This window comes from Antechinus flavipes, chromosome 1 (assembly GCF_016432865.1).
Source record: "Antechinus flavipes isolate AdamAnt ecotype Samford, QLD, Australia chromosome 1, AdamAnt_v2, whole genome shotgun sequence".
NCBI classification, from domain to species: domain Eukaryota; kingdom Metazoa; phylum Chordata; class Mammalia; order Dasyuromorphia; family Dasyuridae; genus Antechinus; species Antechinus flavipes.
In genome coordinates this window covers 582,632,454-582,660,321 of record NC_067398.1, presented here as the reverse complement: position 1 = coordinate 582,660,321, position 27,868 = coordinate 582,632,454, and the positions used below count along the sequence as shown (strand labels likewise).

Genomic DNA, 27,868 nt, shown 5'->3' with positions numbered 1-27,868 from the left:
TTTGTTGTGATTTGCTTGAATTGTATTTTCTTTATCATTTTTTTTCCTTTTTGATCTGATTTTTCTTATGCAGCAAAATAATTGTATAAATATGTATGCTTATATTGGATTTATATAATTTTTACCATGTTTAAAATATATTAAATTACTTGCTATCTAGGGGAAGGGGATAGGGAGAAGGGGGGTTGAAAAATTATCCTTGCATATTTTTTGAAAATTAAAAAGCTTCAATAAAAAATAATAAATAAATAAATAAATAACAATGTAAAGTCCTTTCCTATGAGGAAACAAAAGATAGAAAGTACTAGGGATATGAAAGAGATCATTTTGATTACATTAAATTACAAAGATTTTGTGCAACTAAAACCAATGAAGCTATGATGAAAAAGGAAAGAGAAAATTGGAAGAAAAATTGTATACAGTTTTTCAGATAAAAATTTCTTATCTCAAATCTATAAAGAATGTCAAATTAATAAGAATGCAAGTCATTCCCCAATTTATAAATGGTCAAAGGATATGAATAGGTAGTTTTTTTATGAAGAAATCAAAACTGTATGTAGTCATATTAAAATGTCCTAAATTACCATTGATTAGAAAAATACAAATTAAATATTGGCTAAAATGATAGAAGAAGAAAATGACAAATGTTGTAGGGGATGTGGAAAAACTAGCACACATTCACAACGGGTGGAACTGTGAACTGACCAACTATTTTGGAGAACAATCTGGAATTATGCCCAAAGAGTTATAAAATTGTGTATATTCTTTGATCCAGCAATTTCTTTATTAGATCTGCTTCCCAAAGTGACTTGGGAAAAAGGAAAACATATATTTTCTAAAATAATTATGGCAACTCCCTTTGGTGGCAAAGAACTGGAAGTTTCAGAGATGCCTATCAATTGGAGAATGGCTTGCCAATTGTGATATATGATGAAATACTACTGTGCTTATAAGAAATGATGAGCTAGTTTATTTTATAAAAACATAGACAGACTTGCACAGAATAATGAAGCGTGAAATGAGCAGAACCAATATGATGTTGTACACAGTAAGAACAATATTGTTCTAATATTGTTATTAAACAACTTTGAATCTCTAAGTATTACAAATACTCAAAATAACTACAAGGGATCTAACTACATCCAGAAAAAAAGAACTCATAAATAGAATATGTATAGTATGGAGATACACACACACACACACACACACACACACACACACACACACACACACATTTGTGTCTAATGGTGGCCTTCTCTCAGGTGGGGTAGGAGGGGGAAAAAAGTGCACAGCAGAGAGCAAAAGAAAATTAGAAGGAAGCATAGAAAAGCAGGGTAGCTTTGCAAACCATGAAATATTTATTAAATAGTTGTTTGTTTGTTTTTTTTAAGGAACGTGTGAAATGAATATTCATGGTTTTATATCAACTCCTCTTTTTATGTTGTGCTATATTCATGGAATTGTTCTTTTTATTTTGTCTTTTTGTATTTAAGTTCAGAATGAATAAAAATTCAAAAGAAGAACACTAGTTTATTGAGGACATGAACTATCTTTCTTGCTAATAGTTGCATTCCCATGTAGTGGCTCATAGTAAGAACCTAATAAACAAATTATCTATCAATCTATCATTTATCAATCACCTTTACATCTATCGCCTATCTATTATCTATCTGTCTGTCAGTCTGTTTCTCACCTATCTATCTATTCAACAAGCCTGAAGAAGAATGGTGGAATTGGGAGATGAGATTCACTTGACACCCCACAGTGCTCCAACTTGCCATCCATATTAACCTGGGTAAAGATCAAAAAAAGTAGGTGAAATCACTCTTGGTTTCTGCCTTAAATCTGTGTCTTAGTTCTTGTCTTCATTATTGTACTTCCAGCCGCAAAATTGCTGGGCTTTGTTTAGCATACCCATCCATCAACAATCAATTTCCTACTTTTTCTTCCTTATTCATGGTAGGGGAAGAATCATAAGAGAAGGAAAAACTGATTCCACATGTGATTCTTATTTGCATTTTAAAGCAAATCTGGGTAGGAACTTTTCCTTGGCAGTTATTTTTTTACCTTAGTTCAAGTTACATTTGAAAGTAATAAAAATGTATTTCATTTTTAAAAAATGCTACAGTTTACAGAATCCTAAAATCACAGATTTAAGGCTGGAAAGTGCCTTAAAGATCCCTCAATCCAAAAGCCCCCTTATTTTATTAGTTGAAGAACTTAAGACCCAGAGAAATTAAATGATTTTCCCAAAGTCATATAGCTAGTAAGTGACAAAATTCAAACTCGGCTATTCTCACTCCAATTCAGTACTTTATTCACAGCACAGTGGATTGTGTTTTAAAGAATCTTATCTGGTTATGATGAACATAGAAAATTCTGATGGGATTCCTTGATGTAGTTTTTTCCTTTCTTTATTATAAGTTTTGCCTAGAAAAATTGCCTCAATAATGCTGAGCTGCTCTTTTGTTATCTGGACAAATCCTGCTTTTCATGGGATAGATCTGCTTTAATGTATATCCTTTCCCTGTTCTTAAATCTGCTGTTTATATTCAAATCACTGCAACATTAATCGTCTTACAACTTTTGATACCATAATTATTTGTTATTGTTATCTATATGCGGCTTATTTTATTGCAGTTTTTCTTCCTAGTAGCCAAAAAATATTCATTGCAATGATCATTCATTCCCAAATATATTCCACATGTTCTCAGGCTCAAATCTCTTTTGCCACATTTCCATTTAAGATCATATCTATACTCAAGTTACTTGACAGTATGTGTGGCCAATATATTTTTTGGATGATGGCTAATCATCACTTACTAAAACAGATCCCACTGCACATGTTCCATGTCTTATGATCATTTCAAGAATCACTGGAGGTTTTTTAGCCAGTTTCTAGCAAAACAGCATACATCCCAGCAGGAGGATTTCAGAAAGGCCTGGAGAGACTTACATGAACTGATGATGAGTGAAATGAGCAGGACCAGGAGATCATTAAATACTTCAACAACAATACCATATGATGATCAATTCTGATAGATGTGGCTCTTTTCAACAATAAGATGAACCAAATCAGTTCCACTTGTTCAATCATGAATAGAATCAGCTATACCCAGAGAAAAAAACTCCAGGAAATGAGTGTGAACCACTACATAGCATTTCCAATCCCTCTGTTTTTGTTCACTTGCATTTTTGATTTCCTTCACAGGTTAATTGTACATATAACATGTATTGGTCTAGCTGCCATATGGAGGGGATGGGGGGAAGGAGGGGAAAAAGTGGAACAAAATGTTTGGCAATTGTCAATGTTGAAGAAAATTACCCATGCATATCTCTTGTAAATATATATATATATATATACATATATAAAACAAACAGCATTCATTTATGCATCTATCTATCCATCTAAGGCTTAGGAAGTATCTTCTGAGGATGGTAGTCAACTAAGTGGAGGGGATGCAAAGATAAAAGGAAACATTCCCTGCCCTCAGGGAGCTTACATTCCATTGGGGGTAAAGGGGAGATATGTATGGAATACAACATAATATAGTAATTATTAGAAAGCTTGTTGTTCAGTCATTTCACCAAATCTTTGTGACCCTATTTGGAATTTTCTTGGCAAAAATACTGGAGTGGTTTGCCATTCCCTTCTCTAACTTCTTTTACAGATGAGGAAACTGAGGCAAGTAGGGTTAAGTGACTTGCCCAGGGTCACATAGCTAATAAATATCTGAGGTCAGATTTGAACTTGGGTGATGAGTGTTCCTAACTTTACACAGGACACTTTATGTGCCACTTAGATGTCCTATAAGGAAACTCAAAAGCCACTTAATTCAAACTCCCTAATATTACAGAGCAAGGAACTGAAACTTATGAAGTTTAAGAAATCTTTTAAGGTTATACAAATAAGTCAGAGGTAGGATATGAACCCAGCTTCCTGATTCTAAAACTAGCTTTCCATAGATCAGGAGAACCAGCAAAATACCCTTCTGCAACTAAACTCTCAACACAAAGTGTTTGGAAAGTCTATTTTAATTATTTTCTTCTCCACTGAATTACTACTTTGATATTTCGTGATGTAGTGATGGCTCTGTGTTCTAGAAGGCTATGAATGAATGAAGAAATGAAAAAAAATCAAAGAAAAAGAAATTATTAATGTTTACCCCAGTCTAGCCTAAGACCCATTCCTAAGATTCCATTAACAATGAAATACATGATCTGACTGGTTCTGCCAGATTAAAGTAAAATAACTTGAATAATAATAGCACCACTTTAGTTAGTACCACTTTATACCTCTCAGACTGGCTAAGATGGCAGGGAAAAACAGTGATAAATACTGGAGGGGATGTTGGAAAACTGGAACACTAATACCTTGTTGGTGGAGCTATGAAATGATCCAACCACTTTGGAGAACAATTTGAAACTATGCCCAAAGAGCTATAAAGCTGTGCATACCTGCTAGCAGTGTTTCTACTGGGTCTGTATCCCAAAGAGATTATAAAAAAGGGAAAAGAACCACATGTGCAAAAATATTTGTAGCAGCCCCTTTTGTAGTGACATGGAGCTATATGAAATGCTCCATATTGTTGTATTGTTCAATAAGAAATGATGAGCAGGTTGACTTCAGAAAAGCCTTGGAAAGACCTACATGAACGGATGCTGAGTAAAGTGAGCAGAACTAGGAAAACCTTGTACACAGCAACCACAACAATTATGTGATGACCAACTGTTAAGGGCCTGGTTTTTCCCAATAATGTAAATAATAATTTCTTTCTCATGGTTTTTTCCCTTTTGGTCTGATTTTTCTTGCACAACATAACAAATATGGAAATAGGTTTAAAGGATTGAACATATTTAATCTATATCAGATTGTTTACTGTTTTGAAGAGAGGGGAGGTAAGGGAGGGAGAAAAATGTAGAATACAAAGTCTTACAAATATAAGTTTTGAAAGCTGTCTTTATATGTATTTGGAAAAATAAAACATTAGTGAAGAAAAAACAAACAAAAATAATTATTATCACATATGATCCTCACAACAACTGTGGGAAGTTAGCACTATTATTAACCTCATTTTATAGATAAAAAAATAGAAGTTAACAACAGTCATGTGATTATCTCAATAGATGCAGAAAAAGCATTTGATAAAATTCAATACCCATTCCTTTTTTTAAAAAAAATAACTTTTTATTGACAGAACCCATGCCAGGGTAATTTTTTACAGCATTATCTCTTGCACTCACTTCTGTTCCGATTTTTCCCCTCGCTCCCTTCACCCCCTCCCCCAGATAGCAAGCAGTCTTTTACATGTTAAATAGGTTACAGTATATCCTAGATACAATATATGTGTGCAGAACCAAACAGTTCTCTTGTTGCACAGGGAGAATTGGATTCAGAAGGTATAAATAACCCGGGAAGAAAAACAAAAATGCAAGCAGTTTATATTCATTTCCCAGTGTTCTTTCTTTGGGTGTAGCTGCTTCTGTCCATCCTTGATCAATTGAAACTGAATTAGCTCTCTTTATTGAAGAGATCCATTCCATCAGAATAAATCCTCAAACAGTATTGTTGTTGAGATATATAGTGATTTCCTGGTTCTGCTTATTTCACTTAGCATCAGTTCATGTAAGTCTCGCCAGTCCTCTCTGTATTCATCCTGCTGATCATTTCTTATAGAAAATTAATATTCCATAACATTCATATACCACCGTTTACTCAACCATTCTCCAATTGATGGGCATCCATTCATTTTCCAGCTTCTAGCCACTACAAACAGGGCTGCCACAAACATTTTGGCACATACAGGTCCCTTTCCCTTTTTTAGTATCTCTTTGGGGTATAAGCCCAGTAGAAACACTGCTGAATCAAAGAGTATGCACAGTTTGATAACTTTTTGGGCATAATTCCAAATTGCTCTCCAGAATGGCTGGATGTGTTCACAATTCCACCAACAATGTACCAGTGTCCCTTCAACATCCATTCCTATTAAAAACACTAGAGAGGGGGGTACCTAGGTGGTGCAGTGGATAGAGAACCAGCCCTTGAAGTCAGGCAAACCTAAGTTCAAATCTGGCCTCAAACATTTAACATTTCCTTGTGTGACCCTGGGCAAATTATTAACTCCAATTGCTTGGGGGGGGGGGGGAAGAGGGGAAGGAAATAGACTAGAGAGTATAGGAATAAGTGAACTTTTTCTTAAAATGATCACTAGCATCTATTTAAAACCATCAGCCAGCATCATATGTAATGGGGACAAACTAGAACCATTCCCAATAAGATTAGGAGTGAAACAAGGATGTCCACTATCACCATTACTGTTCAACATCATATTAGAGATGTTAGCTTTGCAATAAACTGGGAAAACATTTTTATATTCAAAGGTTCTGATAAAGGTTTCATTTCTAAAATATGCAGAAAATTGACTCAAATTAATAAGAATTCATTCTCCATTTGATAATTGAAACTATTTCTAGTCATAGTGCTCCAAATCACTATTGATCAGAGAAATGCAAGTTAAGACAACTTTGAGACACCACTACACACCTCTCAGATTGGCTAAGACAACAGGAAAAGATAATGACAACTGTTGGATGGGATGTGGGAAAACTAGGACACTGATACATTGTTAGTGGAACTGTGAATGAATCCAACCATTCCAGAGAGCAGTTTGGAACCATATTCAAGAAGTTATCAAACTGTGCATACTCTTTGACCCAGCAGTGTTTCTATTGGGCTTATATCCCAAAGAGATTTTAAAGGAGGGAAAGGGACCCACATGTACAAAAATGTTTGTGGCAGCCCTCTTTGTAGTGGCAAGAAATTGGAAACTGAGTGGATGCCCATCAAGTGGAGAATAGCTGAATAAATTATGGTATATGAACGCTATGGAATACTATTGTTCTGGAAGAAAAAATCAGCAGGATAATTTCAGAGAGGCCTGGAGAGAGCTGCATGAACTGATACTAAGTGAAATGAGCAGAACCAGGATTTCATTGTATATGGCAATGGCAAGATTATAAAATGATCAATTCTGATGAACGTAGCTCTGCTCAACAATGAGATGATTCAGGCCAGTTCCAATGATTTTGTGATGACAATAGCCATCTACAGCCAGAGAGAGATTTGTGGAAACTGAGAGTGGATCACAACATAGCATTTTCATTTCTTTTGTTGTGATTTGCTTGAATTGTATTTTCTTTCTCATTTTTTTTCCTTTTTGATCTGATTCTTCTTGTGTAGCAAGATAATTGTATAAATATGCATACATATATTGGATTTAACATATATTTTAACATGTTGAACATATATTGGATTACTTGTCATCTAGGGGAGGAGGAAGAGGAGGAAATTTTGGAATACAAGGTTTTGCAAAGGTCAGTGGTAAAAAATTATCCTTGTATATGTTTTAAAAATTAAGTTTCAATAAAAAAAAAAGAAAAGAAAAAGAGAATAGAGGTTAATGATTTACCCAGGGTCACACAGCTAATAAAAGGTTAGGTTTAAACTCAGGTTTTCTTGAGTCCAAGTTCAGCATTCTATCCATTGAACCCACCTAGTTGAGAACAAGGTCAGCATTGAATTGTGGGTAGTTAGGGAAATCAGTCTAGTTCATCATTGGATTGACCACTGGCTGATGTCAAATCTTCTCCAATAGCATATATCTCAAAAAATTTAATAATAGAAGGATTGCAATGCATATAATTAGAGGAAATAATCACACTGATAAAATCAGGGGTTTCCAAAATATTGAAATACTCTTCTCTTCTTCTTCTTCCTCCTCCTCCTCCTTCTCCTCCTTCTTTCTTCCTCCTCCTCCTCCTCCTCCTCTCCTCCTTCTTTCTTCCTCCTCCTCCTTCTCCTCCTTCTTTCTTCCTCCTCCTCCTCCTCCTTCTCCTCCTCCTCCTCCTCCTCCTTCTTCTCCTTCTCCTTCTCCTTCTCCTTCTCCTTCTCCTTCTTCTTGTTAAGTGTCTTCCCAGAGTCACAAGCTAGGGAATGTTAAGTCTCTGAGGCCAGATTTGAACTCAGGTCCTCCTAACTTCAGGTCTGGTACTCTATCCTCTATGCCACCTAACTGCCCCTACCCATGCTTTTTAAAAATCCATCCATAGGGCAAGGAGAGGGAAAGAAACAGTGAAGAAAAAGAAAACAACAGAAATTACATGATAACTTATTGAGATATTTAAATGAAATAGCAAGTTGTACATAATAGATTTATTTCATGTGCAAACAAATTATTATACTGTTATGAAAATGCTTCTTTTATTCTAAAAATTATAAATAATTTTTTTAAAAAAGCATCTATAGCTTCCTTCAGAGCTTAGTTCAAACTCACTGCAACTTCCTACATAAAGCTTGTCCTGATTCCCCAATCTGCTAGTGCCTCCTCTACTTTCCAAATTATTTTGTATTTATATAGATTTGTAGATGTTGTCTTCTCCAACAGAATGCATGGTCCTGAAAGGCAAAGACTATTTCATTTTTGCTCTTGCATTCCCATCACTTAGCATAATGCCTAGTACACAGTGAGTGCTCAATCAATGTCTGCTGCTTGATTATTTTTGACAGTTACAAATAACACTGATAATGTTGGTCTTGCTTTTTTGGACAGGCCAGAGATATAAAAATTAATCAAGATACAAAAAGACATAATGTGAGAATTATGTATTTAATTGTTAGAAAGTTTAATAATGTGATTATAGGATTTAGAACTCTTCAACTCCCTAATTTTACTGCTGGGGAAAGTGAAGATCAGGGAAGTTAATAATATGCTCAAGGTCACACAAGTGGTAAAGAAAAGGGCCAAGATTCAAAATCCACCTGCTCTGATTCAAAATACAATAGTCTTTCCTATACACCATACTTCATTATGTTGGTCCCTTTCTTTATCTTGGATATATATCATAGACTAGAGCCATATTAAGATCAATGGAGACTAGGACTCATTTATTGTTATTTTTTTGTATATGGCTATTTTCAATCCAATTCAAAACACATTTATTAAACATCTGTTGTATGACAGGCATGCTTAATGCTAAGGATAAGATTAATAAAAAGATGGATATTTCCTGCCTTCAAGGAGTTTACAATTTAATAGGATGAGACAACAATAGGAGTCAAGATAGGGTGGGTGGAGACCAGGGAGTATTCAGCAAGATACATCTTGTGCTGTGGAGTGAAAATCAGGCAGGCTAACCCAAGCAGAATTAAGTGAGTCAAAAAGTGCAGGTTCTGCACTCTAAAAAAAAAAAAAAAAAAAAAAGACACTGGGATGAGTTTGGTACCTCCAGGCCTAAAAACAGATTATTTTATTCTTAGCAATTCGTAGTTGACAAGCAATCTCTTAGGGTGATTGTCCCATTATTTATACTTCAGGAGACCAGCAATTATAGTATATCAATGTAATGAAATATTATTATCTATAAAAAATGATTTGATCAGGATGTCAGAAAAGCCTGGAAACTCTTACATGAACTGATCCTGAATGAAGTAAGCAGAACCAGGAGGACATTGTATACAGAAACAACAAAATTATATGATGATCAACTGTGATAGATCTGGATCTTCTCAACAATGTGCTGATTCAAGACAATTCCAATAGATTTAGGGGAAAATGCCATCTGCATCCAAAGAGAAAAATTACGGAGACCGAATGTAGATCAAAGCAGTTTCTTAATGACCTTCTCGGTATGCTTAGAGATCCCAGAATTTTACTTCATTATATCTTACTTCTGTTATATGAAATGGATTTTTGGCAGAAGAAATTATAGGTACCACATTTTCCATTGGCACTAAGCTGAGCCAAACGTTTATAAACCATCCTTCTTAGAAGGGCACACAATTGGCAGCAGAAAAACAATGACATGCACAATCCCTCTTTCCCATACACATTAAAAGTTCTCCAGGAACTTTTCCCCCTCATGTCATAGTAAAAACTGTTCTGACTTAGGTGTAAGATGACCCATCTTAAAATCCTGCCTCTCATGCTCATTAACTCTATGATTTTGGGCAAACTGCTTAATCTCCTGGAACCTAAGTTTCTTTATCTGTGAAATGAGATTATTAGACTAGTTGATTTTGAGGTCCCTTCCAGCTCTTGCTCAATATTCTTATGAGAATAGCCATTTCCTTCTCTAGCTCATTTTACAAAGGAGGAAACCAGGGCAAAGAGGGTTAAGTGAATTGCTCAGAGTCACACAGCTAGTTAAATGTCTTAAGCCAGCTTTGGGCTCAGGTCTTCCTGACTCCATATCTGGCACTCTATCTGTTGTGCCAACTAGCTGCCTCTGGTTTGGATTCCCAATGGAAAATAAACATGGGTGCTGCTGAATAAGCAATTCTTCAACCTGTACCATTTGAGTAGCTCTCTGACTTTCCTCTCCAAGCAAGATACTGCACAGGAATTATGTAAATGATTTTCTTTTTCCACAAAGCATACTGTCTTAGGAAATTCTCTTCTAAGACGTCCAATCCCTGAACTCTCGAACTTGAAAACTCTTGAACTGGAGCTGAGAAACACACACATGACGTGCTTTGGCATCTCTTGGTGACCCAGTTGCTTCTATCTCTTGGGCTGGTGTTGTCCAGAAAATCTCCTTTTTCTGGCCAGAAAGTCAGATTCCAAGATCACAGTGCTTAGGGAATTTAAAATTTCCACTCTTTTCCACAAGAGGTTGGATTTCAGGAATATTGTCTGAGAACTACCCTCTTAGGCTAAATGCAAGCACATATCAACTTCTGCCATGGGCTTCTGCAACAAAATGTCATCAGTTCCTGTTGGGGGTGAGAAAAATGTTCCTAGGATACCCCCCAAAGGTCCAAGCCTTGCAGTTATATCACCCAGGTCACCATCAAACTGATCAGAAACTCAGCTGAACAATTTTCTTACAAATTGCATAATATGAACTTTCTAAAGACAGTCTTCCCCAATCCCTCTTAATTTCAGTGCTTTCCTTCTTTTAATCATTTCCAATTTATTCTTTATGTGGTTTGATTTATTCATATTTGTTTGCATGTTTTCCCCCCTTTAGCTTGTAGTTCCTTGAGGATAGACACTATCTTTTGCCTCTTTTTGTATCCCTGATGTTTAACATCATGTAGTTTAGCATATAGGTACATAATTAATGTTTATTAATTGATTGATATGCTATTTCAGGATTTATCTTTCATATAGTTTTTTACAATGGCTCATCAATGAAGGAGTGAATGGCAAGTCAATAAGAACTTATTAAGCATTTATTATATGTCAGGAACTCTCAATACAAATATGGGACAAACAAGCGTCCCTGCCTTCAAAAAGCTTATATTCTGACTGTAGTACCAATGGGGTATGCCATCTGAGGAGGGCTCTTTTGTTACAGCAAATCATTAGTAGGTGGCACAATGGACTACCAAACCCGGAGTTTGGAAAACTTGATACATGATGGACAAGTCACTTAACTCAATTTCCTCATCTATAAAAAGAGCTAGAGAAGAAAAGGGCAAACTTCTCCAATATTTTTGCCCAGAAAACTCAAAGCAGGGTCACAAAGAATTGGAAATGATTGAAACAATTGAACACCACCAACCTCTGCCATACCAGTATATGAGGAGAAAGGGCAGCTAGGTGACATAGTGGATAGAGCATTGGGCTGGGAATCAGGAGGACCTGTTCATGAGTTGAAATCCAGCTTCTGACACTTACTAGCTGTGTGATTGCAGGCAAGTCATTTAACTCTGTCTCAGTTTCCTCATCTGTAAAATACCTTAGAGAAGAAAATGGCAAACCATTCCATTATTTTTGCCAAGAAAACTACCCCCAAATGAGGTCAAAAGAGTCAGACACAACTGAAATGACTGAACAAGCACAAATATGAGAAGAGAACTGTACTATAAAGCACATGGTAATTCAGTTTGGATACTGTTCATTGATCTCTGAGGGACATGAGTACAGAACAGGGATTTTTGTTTTATGAAATCTTCAATTTCACTGTTAGTAATTTTTCTTCTCTTGATTGCCAGCCAATATTTTCACTAGACTTCATCTGTAGAGTGCAGAATCAGAAAGTCTGAGATGGAAAGGAACACAGGGGACATTTTATCCCACCTTCTAATTTTACAGATGAAGAAACTGAACCCCACAAAAAAGTTCTCTAAGGACTGTTTCAGTTCAAAGTCTAAGATTCTATGGCCCATTTATGTGCCAAAGATTAATAATATTAGTTTTTATTTATATAGCACTTGAAAGTATCCAAAGTTCTTTAAACAGCTTAATTGATCCTTACAACAGTCATATGAGACAGACAGGACAGATATTATTATGCCAATTTAACCAAGAAATTAGGGTTCAGGCGTGAGTGATTTGCCCCAGAGCACAGTTAGTCAAGGATAGAGTGAGGTGTGACAATGGATAGAATATCAGGCATGGAATCAGGAAGACCTGGGCCCAAATCTAGCCTCAGACACTTAACTAGCTGTATGACCCTGGATAAGTCACTTAACCCTGTCTGACAGTTTTCTTCTCTGTAATATGAGCTGGAGAATGAAATGGTGATTCCCACAAGAATAATGAGAGATAGACATGGACCGTCTCTTAATTCTACTTTTTTGTTCTAATTTTTTCTAATTCCATACATAATACTCTTTTCTCTATAATAACTTCTTGCCTCATAATTATGATGCCCATTTTACAAATAAGGAAAGTAGAGCTCAGATAAGTCAACATTGCACAGCCAGAAAGTGGCAGAGCTCAGACCCCAAAACAGGTTTTTCAAGTCAAAGTCCAGGTCTTGTGTAATTAAACTATGGTGCCTTTCATTCTTAATTTTTTAATTATTGATCTTTCCTAAGTACTACAGTTCTAAGCATTAAATAGTCAAATCACTTCCCTTCTTTGAGCCTCAGTTTCTTCACTTGTAAAATGAAAGGCCTAGATTAGATCAAAGGCTTTTTAAGATCCATAAACTTTTTTTTAATACTTGACAACTTTACTTCAATATAATTAATTGGTTTCCTTTGTAACCCTATGTGTTTTAATTAATTAATTTAAAAGCATTATTCTGAGCAGAAATTGAATTGCACATAACCTTCCTTACTTTAATCTCTTTGGGGTTCAGTTTCTTCATTTGTAAAATTGAAGAGTTAGACTAGATCATAGTTTTAGGGCTATAAAAGTTCTAGACTTCTCTGTACACTCAAATAACAATCACAGGACTCTAAAGGGAACCTTGTAGATCATTTATCTAATAATCCCCTCATTTTACAATTAGGGAAACTGAGTGACTTGTCCTAAGGACAGTCTGTGGCATTAAGTGACAAAGTCAAGATTTGAATCCAGGTTTCCCAATCTAAATCCAATATTTTGAAATGTACCATACTATTTCTATTCTCCTGACTTTGAGAAGCAAGTGAGTGGCAGAACAGGAACTAATATTAATGATAAGAAGTGATATTTGTATTTCTATGTGCCAGACTCTGTACTAAATATTTTACAAATATTATCACATTTGGCCCTCACAATAACCTCGGGAAGTAAGTGCTATAGTCATGCCCTTTTTCTAGTGATGGAAACTAAGGCAGATATTAAGTAACTAGAATCCAAGTCTCAACTCTACTATTACATTTGGAGTCCTTAGTGATACTTCTTTTCAAATAAAAATCTGTATGGCTAAATTAAAGTTGGAATATATGCCTGGCCTTCCTTACAAATCCCAGTTCTCCTTACTGAATCATCCTGACCTATGTCTTGCTACTGGACTGAATGACTTAGAAGAGAAAGTGAGGTTGATGATTTTGCACAACTCTATCTTAGATACATTCAATTTACTTGCAAGTCAGGACTTCACCCTCCTGATGTCACTAGTCCTCTTTATGAATTAAAGAGAAACAAAAAGCCTTCTTTACTACCCATATTACCCTAAGGCATTATGAGATTTGGAAAAAACCCTAGAAAAATCATGTCGTTCAGCCAAATCTTTTCATAAATGTGACAAATGAGACCCTGAGAGAAGGGGTCTCCCTAATTCCTTCCTTCTGTCCTTGACATTATGTGGGAATCTGGATACCAAGTCCTAAATAATAATAAATAATTAAATAATTGGACAGGGGAAATACTATCTTAATATATGATGAGATTAATAATATTTTTTGACAAGACAGTCGTGGTTAAGTGACTTGCCTAGGTTCACACAGTTAATAAGTGTTAAGTGTCAGAGGCTGGATTTGAACTCAACTCCTCCAGACTCCAGGGCTGATGTTTTATACACTGAACCATCTAGCTAACCCCAAAATTATTTTTAAAATAAAATTCAATAACATTTCTAAATTAATTTTAAAATAAACAAACTTATTTTAAATAAAATTGTTTCAAAAGAAGAAGAAGAAGAATATACCCACTAAGGACACTATTTCTTACAGTAGAAAGACCACTAGGACAGGAGTCAAAAGACCTGAGTTCCATTTGCAGTTCTGTCACCTGTCTTGTGACTTTGGAAAAGTCACTTACTACTCCTTAGTTTCTCCATTTATAAAGGCAGAATTAAATGATTTCTATGGTTTCTTCCAACTCTATGATTCTATGATTTAAAACTTTCAGCTTTTTCAAGGAAAAGATTAAGAATGACAAGATGGGAACTATATCAGGAATATATTGGTATTTAAAAAAAAAAAACTTTACTAGATGACTCCCTTGAGTAGGGACTCAGAGCTGAAGCTGAGGAGACTATATAGAGGTAATGTATCAAAATGGGATCTCCATTATATACTTCAACAACAATACCATATGATGATCAATTCTGATGGACCTGGCCATCTTCATCAATGAGATGAACCAAATCAGTTCCAATGGAGCAGTAATGAAATGAATCAGCTACACCCATCTCCACTCTGGGAGATGACTAAGAACCATTACATTGAATTCCCAATCCCTATATTTTTGCCTGCCTGCATTTTTTATTTCTTTCACAGGCTAATTGTACAATGTTTAAGAGTCCGATTCTTTTTGTACAGCAAAATAACAAGTTAGTCATATATATATTAAAAAAATGGGATCTCATGATTTTAATTGAGGTTTTAGAGGGTACTCTCATAGGATCTCCCAGATCAGTATTCATGGGTCTGTGAAGACATTTCAGGGGAACCAAGAACTAGAATAAGAAAACAAAACAAAACACCACCAACACATCATTATTTTCCCTGATCTCTATTTAGCATTTCCTTCAGTTTTTAAAAATCGGTCTTCTGTGAATGGGTCCATAGGCTTCACCAAACTACTAAAGAGATTATAACACACACACACACACACACACACACACACACACACACACACACACACACACACCCCTCTTATCATGGAAAACAACACAGTCCATAGGCCAACAGATTAAAACTCAGATTCTTCAAATGAAGTCTTAGGAAGGGAATTTTAATAAATTAGGGATGCTTTAAAGTGAATATACTGGAAAGCATAGCATTGGAAATGGAGGAAATATTTTGAAGGAAGAGTATGAGAAGCTGACAATTACTTAAGGAAAGAAGTAACATTTGGTTTACAATCTTTTTTTCCATCCTCTCCCCTACCATCTCCTCAACCTGATGACCCTTCTATTAACTTGGCTTCCCAGTTCCTCAATATCTGTGATTTTCATTAGAGGGAAAAGGCAAAACATTTGCCATTTGCCATTTTTAATCATCTTCAGTAGTGTTCTTCTGAAAGCACTGATAACTGAGGTTATACAGGGATATACATTGAAGGAGATAATTATATATATGTGGTATATATATATACACATACATACATACATACCACACACACACACGGGGGAAGAGAGAGGAAAGGGAGAGGGAAAGAAATTAGTAGAATGCCAGACAGTCAGAAAGAGTTGAGTTTGGATCCTATGTCAGGATCACTCAATTTCTCTCAGCCTCAGTTTTCTCATCTGTAAAATTCAGATAAATCACTTGCCTCCCAGAATTGTTGTAAGGACCAATGGAATTAATATGCAAAGTTCTTTGTAAAGCCAGTTACATAAATGTTAGTTATTATATATTCCCTTTTACTCAGTCACAGAAAACTAGAAGGCACTGTGGAAATCATCACTTCATCCTTCTTTTCCTAAAAATCAGTTATTAAGTCGCAAAGATAGGACTCAAATCTAGGTCTCCTGGCTCTCGGTGTTATTTCCACTATCAATACGCAGATCTTCTCCACATAGGAATTCTCCTGAAAGGTTTTGTGAAAATCCAATTTCAACAAGGTAATTCCTTCCCCAATCTACTTTTGGTGTAAACCTGTATTTGCCTAGCTTGGCTGTATTTAAAGTTGTTAGGTTCTTACACCATAACGCCATATATGATGGTGGAGAGGCAAGTTCTTGGAAGATAATTGGTATTTCCAAAAACAATACAAAGGCTTGGTGATTGTATTGTTATGTCTGTGAATAGAGGGCCAAGGTAGCTAAGTTCCGAAGGGCTTATCAGCAGATGTCTGAACTCTGAGTGATAGTCGTTTTGGCCAGAACCACTAATATAAAGAAAGGCTCGATCTACATTGATAAACACCCCAAGTCCTGGAAAATTGAAGCAGAGTAGGGGAACTATCACTTTTCCCATTAACCCTTATTAGATACAGAGCTAAATTCTAGGACCTCTTTTTAAAAGCATTGGGTGGTTCTTTAGAAAGCTTAAAACCGCTCTAAAACTTCAAGAACACCCTGTATTTTTGTCTATCTCATTCTCTAATCTAAAAAGCCTGAATTCCCACCATATTTTCTTTTCTCCAAGCTCTCCCTAACCTAAATAGGTGAAAAGTAATTTCGACGGAAAGAAAGTGAAAGCTCCAATACGGGTCACTGGGGCTATTAAAACACCCTTCCCCACCCACCCACCCCCCGACTGCTTACTCTACTTCACTCCTAAAAGAAGATTATTATTTAAAAATCACTTCCATTTCCCCGAGGTGGCGGTCAATAAATCAAATGCACGGGGTTGCAGCCTCTACACCTTTCCATTTCACGCTGTCTGTGTGGACGCGGTCTAGAAGCCAGTTGCCCCTAGACACCTCCGAAGGATGGGACATAGAAACCGTGAGCCTAGAGTCAGGGGCAGCCTTTCCCAGACCAGGAGCGCCCACAGCTCTTTGCTACTGGTCGTTCAGGAGCGTGCTGCGGAGTCCCCAGCTCCCAGGGCAGAAGTTGCTAATGCCATCACCTCGTCCCACCTCCCGGGAGAGCAAGGGCAGCTCTGTGTGTTCCCCACAACACCCGGGCCAGCCCCGCTACCGGGGGACGCGCGGGGGGCGCACGAATAGTCGGCGCAATGCACGCCTCGGCCGGCGGAAGCGGAGCTGGGTGGCAGCGCGGAGCCCAGCTAGCCCAGTCCTCTCCTGGAGGCAGATCCCATCCCTCAGCCCCAAACTCTCCGCACTCGAGGTTTTCTGGTCCCCTTCTCCTACCCCAATAGGGGCAACCGGGCTAACCACCGGCGTCTAACCAGGACTGCTGCTCATACCTGTACCTCTCCAACACGGGAAATCCCGGGGACCAGGAGAGTTCCGCTCACCTGCAGCTGCTACTGCTTCCTTCGTTGCAGCTGCTCTTGCAGCTCCGGTAGAGTGGAAGCCGAAGGCTAGGCGAGGCGCGGCCACGTCTTCCTCGTTCTCCTCCGTGTCCAAAAAAGCAGGCGGCTCCCCTCCTGGGAACGCTGGAGACCAAGAATCCGTGCCACTGCCTCCGCCGCCGCCGCCGCCGCCGCCGCCGCCGCCGCCGCTGTCTCCTCCTTCCCTTCCTCCTCCAAGTCCCATCCCAGAGCGTTCCCCTCTCTTGCTGCTTGGGCTGCTTTCTCCACACGGGCGGGCTAAGGGGAGGGAGGAGAAAAGAAGGGGAGGAGGCATTCTGGAAAAAAAAAAAGAGTAGGGGGAGGGACGGGAGGAGGGGGCGTCCTCTTGGGGGATGAGTTGGGGAACTAAGGAGAGTGAGCTAAGTGGAATGATACTAGGTCCCAAATTGTCCTTACTTGGCGGGGTCTTGTTCCTACTTCCTTCGAGTCACTTTTCATGCACCCCAGATTGTAATGTAGCTCTGGAGGCAACAACTCGGCAACGGAATAACAATAGCTGTTTGGACAGAGGAGGCATCCCACTTAGCAGGAGGTGATACGAATAGAGGCAGAATAAGGGAATCAGGGGCCCTGCAGACAGCCTGGGGACACAATTTCAGTGGAGAAAGATGATGAATCTCTCTCCATGATGATAACAACGATGACGATAATACCGGTCATGATAATGAAGTTAATATAGAAAAGAATTATAACAACTTTCAGGAGTGGTTTGATGGTGCCCACAATGTAGTGCCCACCCGTCTTGGTACCAAGCATTCTGGGATAAGTGGGTTGGGACCCAGAGGAGACAAAGTCCCTGCCCTGGAGGAGCATAAAGTCTAGTTCAGACAAGATGCAGAAAAATTACATATCTATACAGAGCATTCCCTAGATTCCCAACGAGCTTTCAGTAAGTAATTTTGAGGTTTTTCACGAGTCTGATAAACTTGGACTGTTGGAAGACTAGCACTTACCACACTTTAAACTCTTATGTGTTCAACTCTGTTACTGTCAGACAAGTGGTGTGAGGGGATCTGTAAAAGACAGTTGGAATCCTTCACTGGCAGACACTTCACAGATACTGTACCAAACCATTAACTGATCAAACCGGAGAAAAATGCCCGCACCCAGTTCAGGTTTTAACAAGCTAAGGGGAGAGGCAGGAAGAATCATAAGTCAGGTTCACAAGCTTCTCTTAAAAGTGCCAAAGAGCCGGAGTGGCAGTTGCTATCTTGATTATCCCTTTAGTGATGCTTGGATTTTGTAGTCATTCTTCCTCCCCCAAATCCCAGGAGCAACTCAGTAATTTTATCTTTACTAAAGCAGGAATTGAGTTCATGGAATGCCAAACAATAGTTTGATTCTGTCCTCTGCTCCATAAATTTGACCTAGATGGTTACATTTGGTTATTTGTATTGATCCTTTAGGTCAGTTCTACATCCCTTGGGAAAATGGCAGTTAGAGGTCAGAAGGTAGAAAGGTGGATCTACAGGAAGTATGTGGTTTCAGAAATCTCAGAGCCTAAAGAAAAACATCCTTCCTGAAATCTAGGCCAGAGAGAATCCCCTTGGAGCTGGGGAAGTGAAGTTCCAATTTATGGAAGTGAAATTACAGTGTCTAATTGTTTCAAAACACTGAGTTGAATAATTTGTCAGGATGCCAGGAGCAGGGGCTTAGCCTTGCCCTTAAAGTATGATCAGGAAATTAGAACTGAATATCCACTCCAATGCCATGCAAACTAAAGCAGGTATTTTATTCCTATGGAATTCTAGCAGAAAAAAAAAAAAGACCTTCCAAAATAGGAATCTCTGCACAGAAGGCTGAAACTAATGGGTTCTAGAAAATGAGAGTGGTTTTCTACTTTAATGCTTGGTTTGCATCTCTAACAGAAGAAATGAAAGCAACAGTTTGTTCACGATTCCTACCACAATTTCCCATAACAGGATAAAGGGAACAGTCCTGATCCTCTCATGAAGACAGATCATGTCCACCATTTTGCTTCTGGAAATGCCCTTATTTAGACTTTGGTATATTTCTCAGGACAATTTGTGGCATGCTATTTCCAGGTGTGGATTTTAGGCAAGGTCTTACATAGCAAGATAAGGTAACACAACACTGAGATCTTCTCTTGAGTTGAACTGCTTAAATTCTGCTATAAAGAGTGAAATTCTGATGAACTGACCATGTAGTGGTAGCCCAAATGTCAAATGTACATTTACCTAAAAGATCATTTTACAGAAAATAAGACAAATAAGCCATGTATTTGTTTGGAGGTCAGAAGAAGCATTACAAGGACATTCTCCAGGTCTCTGTAGAACTTCAGTATCAACCATGAGATATAGGAGTTGCTAGCAAAGAACGGGCCAGCATGGTGTGCTATATCAAAGGCATTGTGCTCCATGAGCAAAACAAAATCACAGTAGCCCAGAGAAAATGTGAGGTGGAAATATAGAGATATCTCTATCCCAAATGTTTAAATAGACTGTGCTCTACTTGTAGTATCTCAAGTTCAATGTTGGACTGATCAGCCACAGATGAACACTCTGTACCTTGATCCCAACATTATGACATCAACTGAGACTTCATGCAGCAAAAAATTATAATGTATAACTAACAGGTGTATAGAGCATTAGTATAAACATACCATTACTTCATTAGCAAACAAGTTAAAAAAATATCAGCAAGAAGAAAACAGGAAATCTGTGTAACAACCTCTGGAAAATGATGGGCTGGCCACAAAGCCCTCTGGGATTTATAATTCTTCCCAGTTTGAAAAGAGGAAATTAGGGGCAGCTAGTTGATGTAATGGATAGAGCACCAGCCCTGAAGTCAGGAGGACCTGAGTTCAAATCTAGGCTCAGATATTTAACTCATCCTACCTGTATGACCCTGGACAAGTCACTTAATCCCGATTGCCTCACCCAAAACCAAAAAAAGAGGAAATTAACATGAGTTTTACCTTTGAGGAGAGGGATAGGAAGTAGACAGGTTTTCATTCAAACTACAGGGGACTTCCAAGAACAACTAAGATGGAAGGGAGAGGTTATATTCATTCTAGGGCAGTGGCACAAGACCAGAGCAGCAGCCAATATCAGCAATATCTGTCTGAAGTTTCTTTATATGAGACTATGAGAGATGATTCTCATGTGAATAGATAAGTTTGGAGGTACAAATGAATGTGTCTTTTATCTTTGGCACTCACTTACCTGGGGGGCAGGCAGATGAGATGAAATGGATAAAGTTCAGGCTGGAGTCAAGAAGACTCATCTTCCTGAGTTCAAATCTCTCCTCAGGCACTTACTAGAGTATGACTCTGGGCAAATCATTTAATCCTATTTGCCTCATTTTCCTCATCAATAAAATGAACTGCAACAGGAAATGGCAAATCACTGTAGTATCTCTGCCAAGAAAATCCCAAATGGAATCACAAAGAATCAGGTGTGAATGAAATAACTGAAAAATAACAACTTACTCATCCAGGAGCAGGAGAAAGCCTTCTGAGAAAAGGTTGAGAGAGGAACTGGGAACCTGCTTTATCCCCAGTCTTACTTGTTCTATGTGTTTTTCTTAAAATTCTGTTAAAGATTATTTGCTGGATTTTATGTTTCTCATACACTTATGATAAATGTGGTTCTTATGTTACCAGATGTCCTTTGGTTGTGGCATGAGGGCACAATGGAAATCACACAGGAAAGAGGATCCGGAGCATTTTACTTTCTAAGTGGGGGCATAAGCAAAATCCATTTTATAAACATATGTGAAATCACTGTGAACTCAGGCATAAACTTACCCCATAGAGGAGAGTGGAAGTTATACATGTAATCTTAATTGACATATAAAACACAGAATTTCAGTATTTGAGAGTTAAAAGGAACCTTTTTGACCTTCTAGTCTAATTCATACATAAAAGGAATATTGTTCATCTTTTGTTTTCAAAGAGGATAAAAGACTTCAAGAGGTAATGTCTGGACCTCTGAATGAATTGGAGTTAAATGAGGCAGAGTTGCATATCAACTTTCCCTTCTAGACTCATTGGATCTAGTGACCAGAACAAAAGTCAAGATAACTGGAGGTATCTTGGGATGCAGTGGATGACCTTGCTGTCTTTGTTGTTCTACTAAGTTCTAAGCTCTCCATAACACCTGTTTCAACTGCCTTCCTGGTAACTGGAATAAATTATTCTCATCCATCCATTTCCCCAAGAGGAAATCTTCACATGTTTGGGGTAGGCAACCTTGTAACTCACCGGTTTGAAGCCTATTGGATTGCCTCAACCTGGATTAGACCATCTGCCGAGATAGTTTGCTGGAATGTGGCTACTAGGCATCCTGCAGCTTCTTGGAGCCATAGGTGAGAGCTGAGTGGCCGGTAAACACCAAAGGTCCAAAGGTGGATGAGCATCCCTGAAAAGGGCTTAGCAAGCCCTTACACCAGAGGTGCTAGTCCTTCCTGAACACCCATACTTCCTACATAAAAGAAGTCCCTACTATAATAAACCCTACAAAAGAGTCTCTGCTCTTGAAGTCTTCCAAGGAAGGAGAACCCACTTCCTTTTAAGACAACCCATTTATTCCACTTTTGGATAGCTCTAATTGTTAGCGTGTTCCTGACATTTATCTCTTTCACAACTTCTTTCCATTATTTCTGATTATGCCTTCAAGGTCCAAACAAAACAAGTTTAATCCCTCTTCACATAATAGCCTTTAGAATACTTGAAGAATACAGTAACTCTTCTTTTGTTCAGGCTAAACACTCCTAGTTCTTCCTATCAATTTCATGTATCATGAACTCAAGGCCCTGCATCATCCTGATTCCCCTTGTCAATCGATCAATACATACTAGTCCTTGAAATTACACCCAAAGCTTGACTACATGCACATGCATTAGTGCTTTCTGGAAATGTGCAATTATTTCTAATTCTGGTATAACATCATCTGTTCATTGACCAAGTAGTACAAATCTTTGTGTGACCTGTTGAATCTTTTGTACCTACATTTGAGTTGGTTGTTGGTCTAGCCTACCTATCATAATCCTTACACTTCTATGACCAAAACCAAGCTGGTTGATGGTCCAGATTAGCTGTGAGCATTCTCAGACACTGAGTAGTCTTTGTACCCTGGAGGTCTCCAGAGTTGAAGCAATAGTCAGAAAAGAAATTACTTCTTTTTTTTAATACCTTTTTATTTACAAGATAGATGCATGGGTAATTTTTCAGCATTGACAGTTGCAAAACCTTTTGTTCCAATTTTTCCCTTCTTTCCCCCCATCCCCTCTCCAAGATGGCAGATAGACCAATACATGTTAAATATGTTAAAGTTTATGTTAAATACAATATATGTATACATGTCCATACAGTTATTTTACTGTACAGGAAGATTCGGACTTTGAAATAATGTACAATTAACCTGTGAAGGGAATCAAAAATGCAGGTGGACAAAAATAGAAGGATTGGGAATTCTATGTAGTGGTTCATACTCATTTTCCTGAGTTTCTTCATTGAGTGAAGCTGGTTCAATTTATTATTGCTCTATTGGAACTGATTTGTTTCATCTCATTGTTGAAGAGAGCCACATCCATCAGAATTGATCATCACATAGTATTGTGGTTGAAGTATATAATGATCTCCTGGTCCTGCTCATTTCACTCAGCATCAGTTCATGTAAGTCTCTCCAGGCCTTTCTGAAATCATCTGTTGGTCATTTCTTACATATCAATAATATTCCATTACATTCATATACCACAATTTATTCAGCCATTCTCCAATTGATGGGCATCTACTCAGTTTCCAGTTTCTGGCCATTACAAAGAGGGCTGCCACAAACATTCGTGCACATACTGAAAGAAACTACTTCTGAATTGAACCCTCCCTGGCTTCATGGACCATGATCCCCCTCAAAATAAGAAAGTGGGCTTTGTAGAGTATACACAGTGACACTTCCTTCATCTGCTATCGTCGTCATGACTACCATCTAAGCTTTTATCTAGTTCAGGTAGTATCTCTATAACTGGTAAGCAGGTTTTTATCCTCAATGCATTTTACTGATTGCCTATCTTTCCTCCTGCTCACCTGGATGTCTGATTTATTCTTCTCTAGGCAGCAGGTGATTCAGGTTAATTGACTTTGTAAAATTTCTCAACGGAACTCTAGGGTCTTCCTGAAGTTCTTGAAAGAAACATTTGTTTCTATCAGAGTTCTTTTGAGTAGAATTCATGGCTTATCAGTCAATAGTCTCTTATGCTGGTTAGTGACTCTGTACCTTCTCTATTTTCTGAAACTCCAAAATACAAATTGTTAGGTAGCTCATGGCTCATGGCTCCCAAACTTTTGGGAGTCTTAATTTATTTTACACTTATGGAGTAAAGCCTTTCATTCTAGTCATGTTGTTTGTATGTACCAAGAAAGCCACATTGTCTCCATTCATTTCATAGTCTCCCTATCATTACATGACTTCCATTTCTGCCATTGTCTCCATGGTAAGGTATACTCTAAGAATGAAGTTTGAGTCAAAGAATGTCAATAGGATGTAAATGCCTTGAGGGTAGGGGCAACCTCACCTTTGTAATTGTATCCCAGTCTTAACTCAATATCTAGCACATAGTAGACACTTAAAATACTCATTAATTGAATGAATCCCTGGAGTTTATACTTCTGCTTCTTGAAATGTATTGCTTGTATGGGACATAATCTGTGATTTCATTCCTGTTATATATTATATATAGTATTATATTACTATATTTTTGTTAGTGTTAATAAAATCTCATCTTCTACAGAAAGCTTTTGCCAGTTCCTCTTAATTTCAATGCTTCTCTTATTTATTTATCCATATAGCTTGTTTATACATACATATATATGTAATTTTTGTCTCTCTTTTTAAATTGTAAGTTCCTTGAAGGCAGGATTTTTTTTTCATTCTTCGTACTTAGCACAGTGTCTGCAATGTGGTAGGCACTTGATAAATGTTTATTGACTGACCAGCTATTGTTTATATACACACAAAGATATATATACATATATATATATATGCTTATATACAATGTATTACATATACATATAGGAATATATACATATATAAAAATATAAGTATCTATATAAGTGTGTATATATGTGTGTCTGTTAGCAATGCATATGTTAACTCCACTGAACCTTCTGCTTAGATTCCCTTGGCATATTGAACAACATGTAATTAAAACCTTTCACATTATCATTATACTTGGAAATAGTAAGATTAAGTTCTAGGTTTCTTGAATCCTTACAAAACTAACATTTTCTTGAGCAGTTTGCTCTAAACAGCTCTCCCTTTGACAGATTGGGTCCTGAGGAATCCACTCTGGCGATACACATATTAAGAAATATTTCTTCTGAAACATTATCCACCATTTCTGTTCTTTCTATTTCTTGGTTGTCATGCCTGTGTATACACATATTTTTTATATGCTTCCTTATCTCCTTACAGAAGTAAAAAGCCAAAACATACCAGCTTTAACAATTTGTTTATGCCCTCCAATTAAGCAATGAGAACTTCTAGCACTTTCTTTTTGACACACTGAACACAAATTATGTGTTTCTCGAAGGCATCTGATTATGTCTTGAGATGATAAAGATAGTTTCCTTCTCATTCTCTTTCTTGGTACCGCCCATGGATTCCAGTCTAATACAACACTTCATTGTGAGCTTTCCACTTCCACTATGTCCCAATGGTAAGACACTGTCTATGGAATGAAGCTTGAGTCAAAAAAAGAACAAGAATATAAACTCCTAAACACAGCAATTGTGTAATTAGAGCAACCTCTCTTCCCTTATAAAGAAAGCACTTAACCTCCCTCTCTTGAGACATGATGCTTTACTCTCTCTCAACTCAGTTTTCTGAGTGGGAGGCAGGGGAAGCAATAGATTGATAATATCTATCCATCATGAGATGGGCCTGATGAACCACAGTGGGTGGGGGAAATGGGGTGAGAGGGCAGTGAAAGGAAATGTGTTGGTAAAATAAATACTTCTGGGTAGTTCTCTCTCTCTCCCCAGGAGAGTTGATTATTTTCTTCTTCAATTCAACAAACATTTCATGTCTATTAATAGCTAGTATTTAATATAGGGGGTAACTAGATGTCATCATAGTGGATAAAGTGTCTGGATCTGGACTCAGAAAGACTCACCTAATAAGTTCAAATCTGGCCTCAGACTCTTACTAGTTGTGGGACCTTGAGCAAGCCACTTAACCTTGTTTGCCTCAGTTTCCTCATCTGTAAAAGGAGCTGAAGAAGGAAATGGCAAACTAATCTAGTTATCTTCCATAAAAATCTCAAATGGAATCACAAAAATGTGATTGGACATGATTGAAAATAACTAAAGAATAACAAAAAATATTTATAGCTTTAAGGTTTGTAAATCTCTTTATATCTGTTACCTCATTTGCTTCTCACCACAACCCTGGGAGCTGATAGGAGCTACTATTATTTCCATTTTATAGATGTGTCTTATGAACCGTTCCACTTATGTGTCAGGCACTGTTGTTGGTACTGGGATTCAAAAATAAAATAATATAATTTCATGTCTAGAATCATAAAATCTCAGAGATGGGAATATGGTGGGAAAAGAGCCTTGGATTTGGAGTCAAAAGAACTGAATTTGAACACTGCCTTAATTTTACTAACTGCAAGTCACATACTGTCTTCAGTTTTCTCATCTATAAAATGAAGAGGTTAGGCATAATGGTCTCTTTAAGTTCTAACTCTATAATCTCATAATTTAGATTTGAATCCTGGAACCTGTGTGGCTTTGGGCAGGTTATGTAACACCTCTGGGTCTCAGGAGTTGGATTCAGCCAACTTTTTGATTCCTTTCAATTCTGATTGTATGATCTCAAAAATGAGTCCAATCTTTATTTAATAAGGAGCCTGAATTACAATAACCCTGAGGCAGATCATAGAAAAGTGGGAAGAATAATAGATCTGGAAACAGAGTACCTGGGTGGGTTCAAATCAAGTGTGTACTTGGACAAGCCATCTAATTCCCATGACAATATCCTCTTCTATAAAATGAAGGCATTTGACTAAAGGCCATTTAAAGTCTCTTCTTGCTCTAAATCAATGATCCTGATCCTGAATCGAGGATTTGGGAGATCAGAAGAAAGACAAAACAGAGTTGCTATAGTCACCAGCTATTATGAATCACATTGGGCTGTTGGCCTACAGATTTTCCTTTGTTTCCCTTCTTATTTTCTCCACTTTTATTTGTTTTTTAGATTGTGATTCTGCAACATGGTATGGATACCCTCTTTATTCCACTACCATTAATTGTCACTGGCTTTTCTCCATGCCTGGATTGTTGTCTGTCTTCTTACTTTACTAGATCTCCTTCAAGTCTCATTTAGTGTTCTGCCTTTTGTAAGAAGCCTTTCCTAGTCTTGTTTAATTTCAGCATCTTTTCTTCTATAACCACCCCCCAATTTATTCTGTCTATATATATTATTTATACTTAGTTGTTTACATATTGTCTTTGCATTAATCTATGAGCTTCATGAGAATGGGAGCTTTTGCCCCTTTTTGTATTTCCAGTGCTTACTACAGTGCCTTATAGATTTAAAAATGTTAGTTGACTTTCTGACATATTAATCTCAAGTACTATAGTCAGGAGGCCCTTGAACACATCACAATATCTGGCAGGGTAACCAGGAGGAGGTTTAAGAGATGGTTGGAGGTGAATGTCTCCATATAGGAGCCCTTGATCAGTTAACTACCATTTCACTTTATTCTATGTGCAAATAAACTATGTGATCACATTTATTTTATTGGTTCTGATTATTCTGTTTTCACAGAAATCTGTGAAAGCAGTGGGATTGAAAGAGGGAAGCACAGATAGATCCCCACCCTAGGTGGTTCATAATCTAGGTACAGGGAGGAGATTTTTTATTTTGATATTTATATTTTAACAATTTCATCCCCTAGATTAATTTGTAGGCTGAATACCTTCTCAAGCATACTGAAGTTTTTTTAGGGAAACTATTCTACCAACCGGAGAGAAACTGACAAAGTCACTGCACTGAGGTGTCAAGAAGAATGCCACTTAGTGAACTACTATAACTCAAGCTGTATTTTCTTGCTAGAATATAAAGTGAAATATTGTTTTCCTAAGGACTTAAGCCAAATGGTCAAAGGGACTAAGAAAGTCTACAGTGTCATGTCTGTGTAAATGTCATTTCTTTCTAGTATAACATGATCTCCTTAAGGGCAGGGAATGTTTTGTTTCTAACTTTGTATCCCCAGTGTTCAGCACAATACCTTGCACACAATAAAAAATAT

General features: G+C 37.4%; 1 protein-coding gene across 1 annotated transcript in view; it reads right to left on the bottom strand.

Moving 5' to 3' along the window:
- Positions 1 to 27,868, bottom strand: part of MATN2 (matrilin 2) — a 217,176-nt gene that overhangs the window by 181,255 nt on the left and 8,053 nt on the right. The window contains exon 2 of the mRNA XM_051974444.1: positions 17,534 to 17,935. Within this exon, the coding sequence (XP_051830404.1) occupies positions 17,534 to 17,935 (402 nt within the window). The remainder of the gene's footprint in view (positions 1 to 17,533; positions 17,936 to 27,868) is intronic.